At 40.4% G+C, this 13015-nt stretch overlaps 2 protein-coding genes across 7 annotated transcripts in view; both read left to right on the top strand.

The window, feature by feature from the left end:
- The window catches only part of LOC138033073 (fibrillin-2-like), a 172295-nt gene extending 167346 nt beyond the window's left edge, over positions 1–4949 (top strand). For all 6 annotated transcript variants that reach the window (XM_068880825.1, XM_068880824.1, XM_068880819.1 and 3 more), the window contains 2 exons: positions 3609–3853; positions 4342–4949. In XM_068880825.1, coding sequence (XP_068736926.1) covers positions 3609–3853; positions 4342–4716 — 620 coding nt within the window. In that variant the 3' untranslated portion in view covers positions 4717–4949. The remainder of the gene's footprint in view (positions 1–3608; positions 3854–4341) is intronic.
- A 6206-nt stretch (positions 4950–11155) lies between these two features.
- Positions 11156–13015, top strand: part of LOC138031356 (uncharacterized) — a 44657-nt gene continuing 42797 nt past the window's right edge. The window contains exons 1-2 of the mRNA XM_068879062.1: positions 11156–11242; positions 11403–11622. Of these exons, the coding sequence (XP_068735163.1) occupies positions 11156–11242; positions 11403–11622 (307 nt within the window). The remainder of the gene's footprint in view (positions 11243–11402; positions 11623–13015) is intronic.

The raw sequence follows: 13015 nt of genomic DNA, 5'->3' as shown, positions 1-13015 counted from the left end.
GTTGTGGAATTGTGTCCTGTAAGTAAGAAGTCGTAAAAGAAAAAAAAGACGAGTAGTAGAAGAAGCCTTTTCCTGTGCATGTGAGGCTACAGAAGTTAAAGTTGTAGTAGACAAGTGGATATGTTGTGGTTTAATTTTTTTTTTTGGTTTGAATTTTTTTTAACTATTTTTTTTTTCAAAGCAGTTTAAATTTTTGTAACTACTGTGGTTTCAGTTTTAATCAGCTGTCTAAAAATGGATTTTTCTTTTTGTGGGGGTGTAGTTAAAAAACAGGGGCTTGGATTTTTTAGGGAGTCTAAAAAACAACAAGACATCTTTTTTTCCCTTCTACTCAACTATTCCTCCCTGATCCTCTCCAGTACTTCTATCGTACCCCACCCTCCCTTTACAATGTTCCTTGCAAATGTTTCCTACCTTCAATTTTAAGCTAGTTTGAAATTTAATGGACCTAGGTTGAAATTAAAATTAACCTGAATTTAAATTTAACTGTAACAAATACATGCAACTTTTTTTAGCAGTGCACAGGGAGGAGGGGGGATGGGGGGGGGGGGTGGGGGGAAGGAGATTTATGTCTTGAAAGGATGGGAGAGGGTGGAAATAAGATGTGTTAACTGGAAGGGAAGTATTACCGTCAGTGCATTATTGCCAATGAAATTTAAATTGTGTGCTACTCAAAAACACGAAATTAAAGTGATTGAAAATATATACTTTTTACAAAACCGTGAAATTTAATTGTTGTGAAATATGCGCGGATCAAAATCGCGATATAGACATGTCCCGAAAATTTCGTGTAATAAGGTACTATGAATTCACCCATTACGTAATGATTAACCTTAGAATTAAACTGATCGGCCCTCATGCAAACCGGACCGGAAGGAGCAAGAGATGATGAGGAGAGAAAACACATCCCCATGCTCCATGATTCTTTTTTTCCAATCTGTTTTAAGCTTCGCGCCATGCTGTAAAAGTTATTTTGGTCTCGTCTAATCTCGTACCCAGACCCCACTCTGTCATTGGAAATGACTGTGGGAGATGTGGGAACGAGACTAGCTCTCGTCCCCATGGTCGCACAGCCAATGAGAACCAATTAGGTGTCTTCTTAATAAAGGCCGGGACACACTAGGCGACAAGTCGCAGCAACATGTCTCTGCGACAAGTCGCTCCGTGTGTACTACTTGCAAAACAAGTCGCTGCAACAGGACGCCTTTTTGGTGCACACATAATGGTCTCGTATGAGGGAATGTGAAGTAGTTTTCTATATCAATATGGCAGACCATATGACGTTCTCCCGTTGGTTCATTTACATTTTGTCGCAGCCACTTGTTGCCAGAATCATATCAGCATATATCGGATTTGTAGAGTAGCTTGTAGCTAATTTCTCCGAGCATTTACCCTCCCTACCATGATACATCACAGAAGACAGACCACAAGTGTACACACGATGCGACAACGCTGTTTTCGCTAATTTTGTCGCTGCGATAAGTCGCACGAATTCAAACTGGTTTGAATTCGTGCGACTGATCGCAGCGACAAAATTCTGCCGCAGCGACAATGATTTTCATGAAATTAACCGTGTCACACAAGGGGAATTGTTGCGACGACTAGTCCCCGCAACGTGTCGCAGCGACTTATCACCTAATGTGTCCCGGCCTTAAAGTAACTGCGCATCATCTCCACGAGCTACGACTGAAGCCATGAAGAAACTCATTATTGTTGTATGATATTAGTACAAGGTTTCCAAACCTATCCTTTTTACACAACACACCGATTGTAGATTCTACGCTAAATTAAAAGTACTCACTTGCTCAAACTTGAGTTTTCTGCAGCACCAGCAAAGGATAAAGGGGAAATTGTGATATTCTCAGTCCTGATTTCTTTACCCATCGGGGTCGACTGAAGGAATAGCTGCCTTCTTTCTACCAAAAAATACAAAAGGACGCGCAATGTATAAAAAAATGGCGAAATACTACAACTGCTATGATGGCATAAAAAGAGAGCTTTTTTAAGAAATTATTCAAACTTTTACCTTGATGCACTTGAGGTGAAGTATTCTCTCGATGAGCGTGAGGAGATCGATCACGCTCTTGTGTAAGTTGCTGGTGAAGAAGGATCTCCGCAAAATCATTATTCGTGATTCCGTGTAGCCTAAGGGCCTCCTTCCGTTCAATCCACAGATTGTATGTGGATTCCCTGAGTTTTAAGGGTTTGATGCCTTCTGGCCTTCTTGGACGGCCCCTAGCAGGACGGCCGTCCGCCATATTGGCCGCCGTTTCTACGAACCGCGACAGAAAACCAACTACACAGTGCCCTTGGAAAGAATTTTCTTCCACGAATGCGAATCACAAAGATAGTTCAGAAACTATAAAAATAATTCCAGAGGAAACAGGAGCTAAATAACGCCTATAAATTGTCGAAATAAAGGAGGGGATATCAAGGTGATAAAACTTGGATTTTCGGGGGCCCTGAAAATGGCGAATGAAGAGGGTAAGTTGAGCGTGAGCGCGCAATGCAAACTGGGTGGGTGAGATTCTTTAAGCTCGAAAATTCAATACACAACGTGATATTATAATTCACAAAGGCAGAAAATACCACAGAATCCTTTTTCAGCAAAAAAAATTATTGAAACAAACAACATATTTGCTCTTAGAGGCGAAAACCTTTTCCTATTTCATTGCGTGCGTGAAGACAAGAAACTCAATCTGTACTTCAGGTAAATACAGCTCACTTTCATTTCGGCTCGACGGGGGATAAATTGTTGTCGAAGTCCATTACTCGTCGCTTTTGAGATTCCAGATGTTGGTTTTTCACCGACTGCCTATTTTATCCAACTGACTTTCCATCATTGAGCTCCATAAGGGTATACTTTGTAGGCTAATTTAATGATTCTACTGTGTCCACCAGAGAAATCTACGCAGTTCCACTATCCTCTCGATCCTAAGAAAATACGCGCAGAAGGCTCTATGCACAAAGACACCACTTACCAGGGAAGTGACAGGCAAGACTTTTACCGACACGGAAAAAAAAACTAAAAAAAAAAAAATAATAAATAAATAAAACAAAATAAACGCAGACCTCGACTGGGTTTGCCATACTGGCAACCCAGTAAATATGTGGTACAGAGAAAGGTTCCATAATAGTAGGAGAAGAGAAAAAAAGAAAAAAAAAATCGTGACAAAGACAGATGGAATAGTTGAATTAAAAAGGGAGAGGGGAATGGAACAAATTATCAAAGCAAAGAACAAAAACCTGGTTCATTCAAACTGTTGTTTGTTATTACGCTAAATCTCTGCTTTTCGAGATTTACTAAGCTAACACCCTGTAATAATCCAATCCAGCCAATCTACCAAAGCCTGCCTTAAATTCTCTTATGCGTGGATCAAGTCATGGTCAGTGTACGTAAACCAGTTTCTTTCTTTAATTGCAGCAAGTGATTTTCAAGTGATTGATTTTGTCTATAAATCTTATGGACTAAATGTGTGAGCTCTCGCCCCTGAGAAATTCCCGTTTCGTAGCTCCTTTAATTTATGTCATGAAATTGGCCACCTTTCATCGTACCCAATGGATCAAACTTAAATCGAACCTCTTACGGTGTTTCTTGCATCTTCTAGGCAAGGATTGCTTGGATATCAAGACAAGAGGACTTTCGCGCGGCGATGGCATATATTTGTTGAACCCGGATGGAGGAAGCCCCTCAAACGCATTCCAAGCATACTGTGATATGACGTCATACAATGGAGGATGGACCATGTGTTACACAACCGATGATTACGCCAAACCCCGCATGGAAGTCACATACAATGCTAAGACTCCTTATGGAAGTGATGGCTACAGGACTGACTGCAACAACATTCCGGTATGTTGCTAGATCAAATGTCGTAATAAACCAATAAGAGCACACGTAGTTTATACTTTTTTCGAGGCTAAATAACTCCCAATTTTCAACATAATAAACACTGACGCAACTTGTCGACCTCACATGAAGACCATTCAGAACTTCTATTTTCAAATCGTAGACAGGTTTCCCTGTCTGGTAAAGAACAGTCAGAAACCTCTACCTTCTACCGACTTCATTAATAATATCATTTTCAAAAAAAATTGCTAATAAAATCGATAAATCCAAGAGCACAACAGCCAAACAAACAAACAAACAAACAATATAAAGGACATGCATATGACTTATAAAAGAAAGAAATGAAACCTTTCTAATGCGTAAAAATCTTGCAACCTTGGAAAAATCACAAATTTCCGAGTTAAAACCTATATTTTGATCTTCAGTTGACAAAGTAAGAGTAACTCTGACAAACCGCAATCCAAATAACTTTTTTTTTCGTTGTTAATTAGTTTACAGAAATCATGTTCGTCGACCACCAGACTGGAATTAAAGCTTATTTCAAGCGAAAATCCAACCTCTCAGTTAAAGCCGCAGCTCAGTATGGTAAGAATGGAAGTGCTTTAGGATTGTGGGATGCCGTAGGAGCCTCTACTGCCTACTCCTACCAGCTGTTGATCTGCGACCATTCTTTCTACACTGGCTTCTTTGTGTCTGGTTTTACTGGTAATTGTTCTAAGCATTGTAACTATTGGTGTGGTGATACGTCATCGCCGTACTTCCGCACTGCCTCCACCAATTCAGGTTACAAAGGCGTGGCCTTCAACGTCAACGGTCACCCCCCTCAAAACGTCAGCCTCAGGCTGATGAGCGTTGGATTGCGCTAAAGTGACGCCTACTTCATTTTTCTAAGGGTTTCATAATATAGCCGGGAACTAGCGTGCAAATCTCAATAAACAAATACTGACAACGGTAGATACTGAAGTCAAGTCATCGGAGAGACAACCTGTTATGTGATTGATAAGAGATAATGTGATTCAGTTCAGAACCTAGAAAAATTAGTTTGCAATTGAAACTTTCATTTTCTGTAAGGTGTCGGGTAAATAAAGCAATTTCAAAAGAATCATCAGTTTTGGTTTGGCATGATCTATTTATCCTAAACATTCCTTACGTTTTGCTCTTTCACCTATTTATGTTCATGTTTAGAGAGACTAATCTCAATAGCTAGGGTCCCCTCACCGACCCGTCAACTGAACAAGGTGCTCTCACCTACCCTTCCCGTCCGACCAACCCGCGTGTTAACAAGGTACCGGCTTCACCGACCCGCCAACCCCCCTGGGATTAATATATATTGGTGGGTTTACCGTAAATCCACGCTCAGCGACAAATATCTCGCCTTTGATTCTTATTAAAGGCTGTTCTACTCAAGAAGTTTATTACTAGAAGTTTCCTCATGAGGCATGAGTGTCTACCATCTTCGAGTGATTATAAGGTTAAGAAGAGACAAGAAACCCGAGACTTCTTCTCCGTAACCTTTTAAAACCAGGTTTTGCTGTGTAATACATGACTTAATGACCTAGAGACATTTCGTGCATCTGTATCATGTAGTAGGCAAGGAGGTGTATGGGAAGAAAGAAACAAAAAAAAAAAACATGGTCGATTTGTGTGCAATGTAACAGTGGTGTGTTACGAGATCGCCACACTTCCACGCCTCCTCGACCAGTTCAGATTACAAAGGCGTGAACGCCAACGGTCACCGATCCGTCAACCCTAAAGTGATGAGCGTCGCTGTGCGACAAAAAGGCGCATTCTTCCTTTTTTTCTGAGGAATTCATAATATAGCCTGGAACTAGCGAGAAATTTTCAATAAACAAATAACGGCAATGGTCGATATCGAAGTCATGGGAGAGATTTGTGCTGCATGGTGATTGATCCCTGAAGTTATTATTGCCACAAGCAACTCTACAATACCAGCAGTCCATAATTCAGAAGTCTCGATCTGCGATGAAATGCGGCCCCTATTTTTAGGACAGCCAGCACTATATATTTGCGGGAATCAACGTGGCTGTATATAGTGCTCCTCGCACGATTCACACCACACTTATGGGCTATGAGCTATCAGGGTAATTGGCTTCTTACAGTACCATGCACGCGCATACTTAACAATTATTTCACGAGCGTGCGTTGGTTATGAGAGGATAGATAGCCAACTCGGCGCTACGCGCCTCGTTGGCTATAATCATCTCATATCCAACAAGCGCAAGTGGAATAATTGTTTTATTGAAAACGCCCCCAAAATATAGAAAACTAGACTACAATAAAAATAAAAAGGCCCAAAAAATCACGCATATGCTTGCCGTGTTTTTAGATCATGGTATAATGGCTGATAACCCATGATGGCTTAGCTAATCAAAACTCTCCAATTGCATTATCCAATGATCCAGTTTTTAATAAATAGATATATCATCTATGAAATGAGAATCGGGGGTCTTCCCTTGTCATGGAATGGCAGAATTACCCAGAATTCTTTTTGGGCATGAACAAGGCAACTTGAGAAGCACGAGACTGGTCCTCATCAAATGGCTGAAGCGCGGCCGGAGGAAAAAGCGAGAAGAAACTTTCTAGCCAGATACGAAAGAGGAGCCCTGTTGTGTGTTGTTAACTTAGACTTTTATTTCTGAACAAGCTTTTATCATGGAAAATTCGCGACAAAGTAGTGCTCTTTCCGCTGTTATCCTCGTAGCAAAAAACTGGCCTTTTGTGATTTCTTGTCAAGGAAATGGTATAATATTTAGATTTATATTTGCAGGTTACCTGCCCTCTTACCACCAAAGTCAAAGTCTACATCACTATGCCTTAATCACTATGCCTATAAGCGCATTCAAAGTTTCCACATATTACTGTATAGAAGTCTGTCTTTTCACAATTTTCCTGCTTTTGTATACGAAAAATACATGTTCTCTACAGTCTTAATTCTTCTCATGATCTTCGCGGAAATTCCATTCTGCCCCTCAATAAACTCAGAACAACCAATTCTGGTCTTAGTTCTTCTTCTTACGTACCGGTTTTAAAAGAGAATCCCAGGCCGCATTTTGTACAGCGGCTTTTCTTTTTAATTAAAATGTCCTTAAATTTTGTGTATTTAGTCATGTATCTGTAGATGCTATGTATTTTAGCTGTAAATGTAATGTCTCGAAGATATTAGCCCTGCCTGTACTTATTCTGAAATTCGAAATGAAAGAAAGTTTATGCATGCATGTATGTTACCTTTAGTAGGGCGCGTGCGTACACGTTTTCCATCCGCGACTCCAGTGCCTACTATATCATGACACATAAAATGATTTTTGTCTTGAATATTTAGGCGATCGAATTCTTAGTACGTAAAATTGACAAGGGCGGTCCTGAGCTGTGAGTAGGCGTCGAATTTGTCTCATATGACATTCCGTCAGCCCGTGCGTTAATGTTCTGGCTTTCCAATACGTACCATACCAAAAAAAGCAAAACAAAAAGATGCTGGTTTTTACACTAAAGGAACTTGTTGACATTTCAATTGATTCTACATGCATAAACGTAACGTAAGAACCGTACGTGTCTTGTCTTCTGGAGACAGAGGTGAGACTGGGACGCCTAAAATGCTTTGTTGTAAACATGGCGGTTCACGAGTGAAGTTGTCTCTCTTAGCCTTTCTGTGTCTGTACAATTTAGGGGGCAAGTTTTGAAAGTTAAAAACTTCAATCGATGCTGTATTTTGCTGGTAGGACTGGGTGGCCCCGACACTTATAAAAAACGATGTGATAATGATCCGATGATAACGGAACGGAAATGGTCCCACATAAGGACAGAGAAAAACTCTGATCAGAGTTTTCCTCTGGCCTTGTGTGGGCCCATTTCCATTAGTAGGGCTAACGCTCACATGGTTCATATGGGGTAGAAACCTAGCACTTTAAATTACAATCTGATCAGTTAAGTGCTACACAGGCAACGTTTGCAAAAACGTAATTCTTCCTTGTTCTAGATAGCCAGTTTACTACCTACTAATTGAGTGCGACATCATCGTTAACTAAAATGGCGAGGCTCAATTCCTCTGCTCATTAGGGTCCAGACCGCAAGTGGCGTCTCTGAGAGTCTATGGGGGAGGGGCATGCATGGTCGTTGAAACGGCGGCTATAACTTACTGCATTGGAAAGCTTCAAAATTGGCAATAACAGTGTTCACATTGCGCACGGATTTTCGGTGAGTCGACTTGAATGAATGACAAACAGTTTGAAGAGTAAACGACAACACAACATCACTGAGCACATCCCCTCCCTCTCTCCTTCCTTTAAAGTGCTCAACTGCTCAATCAACCCCTTAATTTCGCTTGCAAAAGCAAATGGACTTTGACAAATAACTCTTCCATCAACAACTCCGAGTCCCGTCTCAGTTAGAGACATATACTTTCAAGCAGCGAGTTGTCCAAATCTGGCTTGGAAGCCCTCTTTTCTCAATGATGAAGTTAGTGGACACTGAAAACGGTGGTCTTGTAATCCAACATGTTATTTATCATCGTTTGTTGCTGCTCTAGTTTGAAGAATTATGAATCCGACTTACCAAGTTCCGATCCAACGCATGTGTCGGCATTTGTCCCAGTGTCTTCATCACTGTTGAGCTAAGTCCTTTCTACATTCGCTTTTCGCGTCCAGTTTCAATAAATTGAATGTTTGAGATAAAAGGATTCCGTTGGCATGGATTAAAGGAGCGTGGGCCGCGGAGCGGATGCAGACACCTTCACAATTGAACAATTTTAAGGTGGCTCTGAGTCCGCTCCAGAGAATTTTAACTTTGTGCTGAATTTTATTTTATTATATATATATTTATGAAATACCACTATTTCTCCTTTCACTAAAAAATCATATCTTCACCGCGCGCAGTGAACATATCATTTTTATCTTTCACATGTGAGGATATAGGTGTAGTCATGGTAACCAACACGATTAGCCAATAAAACGCGAGCTTTCTCTTTATTGTAAGATACTTTTGTGCTTTAATATAATTCTTCTCTACTACATTAACATTTTTATTCCAAAATTTGACGTTATCATGATATGCTTTTCATGACATGCGATCATTGCACTGTGACCTAGCTTATAGATTCACCAATTTATATCTTCGCTTGTTGTTTTGGTACCAAACCAACAACGGCCGTACTCGATACTCGAAACCGTATTGTTTGTCAAAAGCTCCACTTTTGACAACGTTTTTTCAAAACAATCCGCTTTCAACATGATAACGAACCCGGCCGGTGCCGTGTAAACGGAAAACGTAACCGCATCAAAAGCGATGCGGTTAAAAGTGAAACCGTGACCTTGTTAACTCTACCTAAAATGCTACTAGCTAGTTCGTTGGCTTGGTTATGATTATTACGAAGTTTAAAATTTGGCCCTCAAAAGTATAAACAAGTAATCGTATGGGTTCCTTGTAACTTATTAAGATTTATTTTCACTCGTTTTTTCAAAGTCTCGAAAATTTATCAAGACTTTGAAATCACTCGTGAAAATAATTCTAAATTTTCCTTGGCCCCCTACGATTATTCAGTTCTAGTTTGTCGGTTGAAGGACTACTTTTGAAGAAATGGGATTTACACTTAATACTGATTAACCGGCGCTACTTTTCTGGATTTGTTCATTTCTATACCAAACTGCGGTCGCATTTGGCCTTTACCATCTCTAATTCTATTCTAAAATTTATCTTTCACGTTAACTTGAAGATCAGAACTTACCGGTGACTTGAAAGGTTTAATAAACATTTAACACTAAAGACTACCTCGCCGTGTAATGATCTATGCATTACGTTGGATCAACACAAACAGTGATAAGCATAAACACGCTACTGTTCGGACAGATCAAACAACGTTCACGAAGACATTCTCTTCAGACGTTTAACAGCTGTTTCGGGCTTGTTGGCCCTCGTAAGTGCGCCGTAGCTAAAACACAATGAGCCTCAGTAACACTTCACCTATCTCATGTGTGTCGCTAGTCTGCGCACGCGTCTGCTTTCTAGTTTTAGCGCTGATCATCCTGGCAGATACATGCCAGCTGGCAAGCAGTTGACCGATGATAACAAAATATAATAGATCTCTCATGTCCTGAAAGAGAAGTTTGTAACAATGCCTCATAATTGCAATTCGGATTTTGCTATGATGTGCTATGATTTCAGACGCGTACGTAGGGGGGTGCATCGGGTGCACGTGCAACCCCTCCCTCCCTCCCCCCCACCTGATAAAAAGGTCCGCTCAATCAGATCAGATACGGCAAGATAAGAACAATCAAAGAAATGCGGATGAATGAATCGACTTATTCATGTTTCATGGATTTCTTATCTTTAAAACCTGTTTGAAAGCCTGATTTTAAGACCGGGTCCGAAAATGTGAATATCAAAATTTTAACGGTATATAAAAACCATTTCAAGGTCTTACTTCCATTTGCAAGTAGCCCAAAGTTAGTCTTTTATCTCTGTCGTCCTAAATAGCCATGCAAGAAATAGCTAGAATCAAGCGAACCTGGTACAAATATTCGAGAGGTGTAAAGACCTTTAGAAGGAAGAAGACTATTTATCTGGCATGAAAACGGTATAACTGAATAAAGCAACGCATGCGAAGTAGTACTGACTCAGGGCTTAATAATGATCTGTTTAGGGCTTTCCCTCGCTGCCACTATCTGCTCTAAAGTTTCAGGGAGTGAAAACTCATTTGCTTGACTCCTCCATCAAATGATTCCTCCTATTCTTCCAACCGCAAAACACCCCCGAATGAAGTAAAAAAACAAAGATTATTTCAATCCTCTTTAAATAGTTTGTATGCAGTACTGAGTAATATTCTCGAAACAAAATCTTATCCAATCTGCATAATCTGCGAGATCCGCTCAATCTGCCTTTTCACATGACCTTAATACAATGAAACTTTCATACAGTTCTGTTAATATTTGACATATATTAACTTATGATCATGATTTTGCGCAGGTGAAACCAGTCGTTTTGTTGGAAAAACGTTGAAGGCAGTAACTTTTTATTAATGTAACGGCAGGAGCCATAATCAGGGATGGAGACCGTAAGCGCGGGGTCCACCCAACCCTATGTGTTGTGCCAAAAAATCAATTTTTAGAAAAAATTGCGCCAACCCCTACGTCATAAACCCGCGCGGAGACGCGCAAATTTGCGTGGACACGTGTGTCTACTTGATTACGTGACATTGCCCGGAAATTGTTTTTACGATGAGGTAAAAATAAAAAGACGAACTGCCAGTTTATGGAAACAGTGTTTTAAAGCACTGATCCACGAGGTCTCAAAGCCATGGATGAAGATACCATTGTTCCGGCAAAGAGACTAAAAACTGTGTTGGAGGCTTTTCGTGACACAAATGCCGGAAAACCATTGCAGGTACGTCGCGGGCTTACTTTTGCTAATTGTTTACATTTTCGCCGGGTTGTTTGCAGTAGTAAACTCAGTATGGGTACCGGTTATGATAAAATTGATAAACTTGTGTTAGTGAGCTGATCTCAGATACGACAATTACTTTTTCGCTTTTCTATGTGGACAGACGGGGAAACTTAAGCTTCGGGCACACACTCTTGCGAAGAGCAACGAGTTGAGATCTCTCGAGACCCTTGCTGTTAATATCCAGAACACCAAAGCTGAGATTCGTCTCGAAGTAGTAGGAAGCAGCAGGAACTCGTCGTTGGTAGCTGTAAAAAAGGAAAAAGCAGCCCTTTCTGACGACGTACCGTTTGACGACGTGCGGTTGGTTGTGAATGCTAGTGGTAAATACCAGTTGTTTGTTTATCATTTCGATCCCATAAGAACTGGAACTATTGAAACTAGACCCTCCGTTAGGGTACACTGGGTTACCTGTGGTACGTGCACTGTTCCAGACAATTTTTGTTCAAGTTGGGGGGTCATTAAGACCATTCCAGGGGTCACCCAGAAGTCATACCAGCGGAGGCCCTTTGGCTCACGGGTTCTCACACGTTCGTACGACGAAACAGATCTGTCCTTGCGTAATATGTAGCTCTAACAGTGCACGATATTGTTTTGGTATTGTCTATCATTGTAGTGCCATAGTAGAAGTCTTGGGTAAATAGCCTGAGAAGACATGTGGTTACTAGCAAAGTACTGAACCCAGAAGGATTGAAGAAAATAAATGGGAAGTGAGAAACATTGGCGTCTGGGCTGACATGTTGATAAACTTCTTTTCACCACAAGTGTGCCCTCTGAGCATCTGATAGCTTTGTAATACTAAAGTTCAGTGAAGTTAACCCTGTCCGGCGGGGTTAGTGTTAGGATGGGAGACCAAAACAATAAACCCCTCCTAAAACAGAAGCATCTGACCGAAAATACTATTAACGCTAACAAATGCGAACTCAGCAAGGTACAGATTTTGTTAGCTTGCTTTATGCAAAACAAATATTGATGCTAAAGCAAATAACTATTGATACACAGTTTTTAGAAAGAGCAGAAGGAAGTTTGCAGGACGGTCAATCGAGAATAAAATATTTTCGACATGAAAACAACATTAATTTTGAACCGTGAATATAGAATATAAAAAGTTACGATCATCGACAAACATTTTGGGAGATTTTTGCCACGTTCAAATAAATCGCAAAATCGAAAGTGACATCGCCGGAATTCAGCGGGCGCCGTGATTAAGTTTATACCGCGGCATGTTTACTTGCCAAATAGTGAAGTATCTGTGTCAAATGATGGCAAGATACCGGGTTTTTGTAAGTTTCTTTTTCTGTCAAGTGTTATAAAGTTTGACAATGAAATGAGCGAAGTCAAAACAAAGATCACAATCGCCCAACTCTTGTTTATGCAAAGTCAAAATTTACTCACCAAGACGCGTACGACGTTATTTATCACCAGGTAATTCCATCATTTTGTAAACAGCAGCTACTTTATTATTCATCTGCGTCACAATTTTTCACTGATTTTGGGGCTCATTTTGTTGAAACTCAAGCACGCTTCCAACAGGCCTGTGAACCCTTCCTGCTTACAGAGCAATACTAAAAAACTTCTCCCATATCACATTTCAACCTTAAGCTCGAAAATTCAATACACAACATGATATTATCATTCACAAAGGCAGAAAATACCACAGAATCCTTTTCCAGCGAAACATTTATTGAAACAAACAACATATTTGCTCTTAGAGGC

This window comes from Montipora capricornis, chromosome 14 (genome assembly GCF_036669925.1).
Source record: "Montipora capricornis isolate CH-2021 chromosome 14, ASM3666992v2, whole genome shotgun sequence".
NCBI lineage: Eukaryota > Metazoa > Cnidaria > Anthozoa > Scleractinia > Acroporidae > Montipora > Montipora capricornis.
The sequence above is the reverse complement of the archived record's forward strand: the minus strand, read 5'-3'. Positions and strand labels throughout refer to the sequence as shown.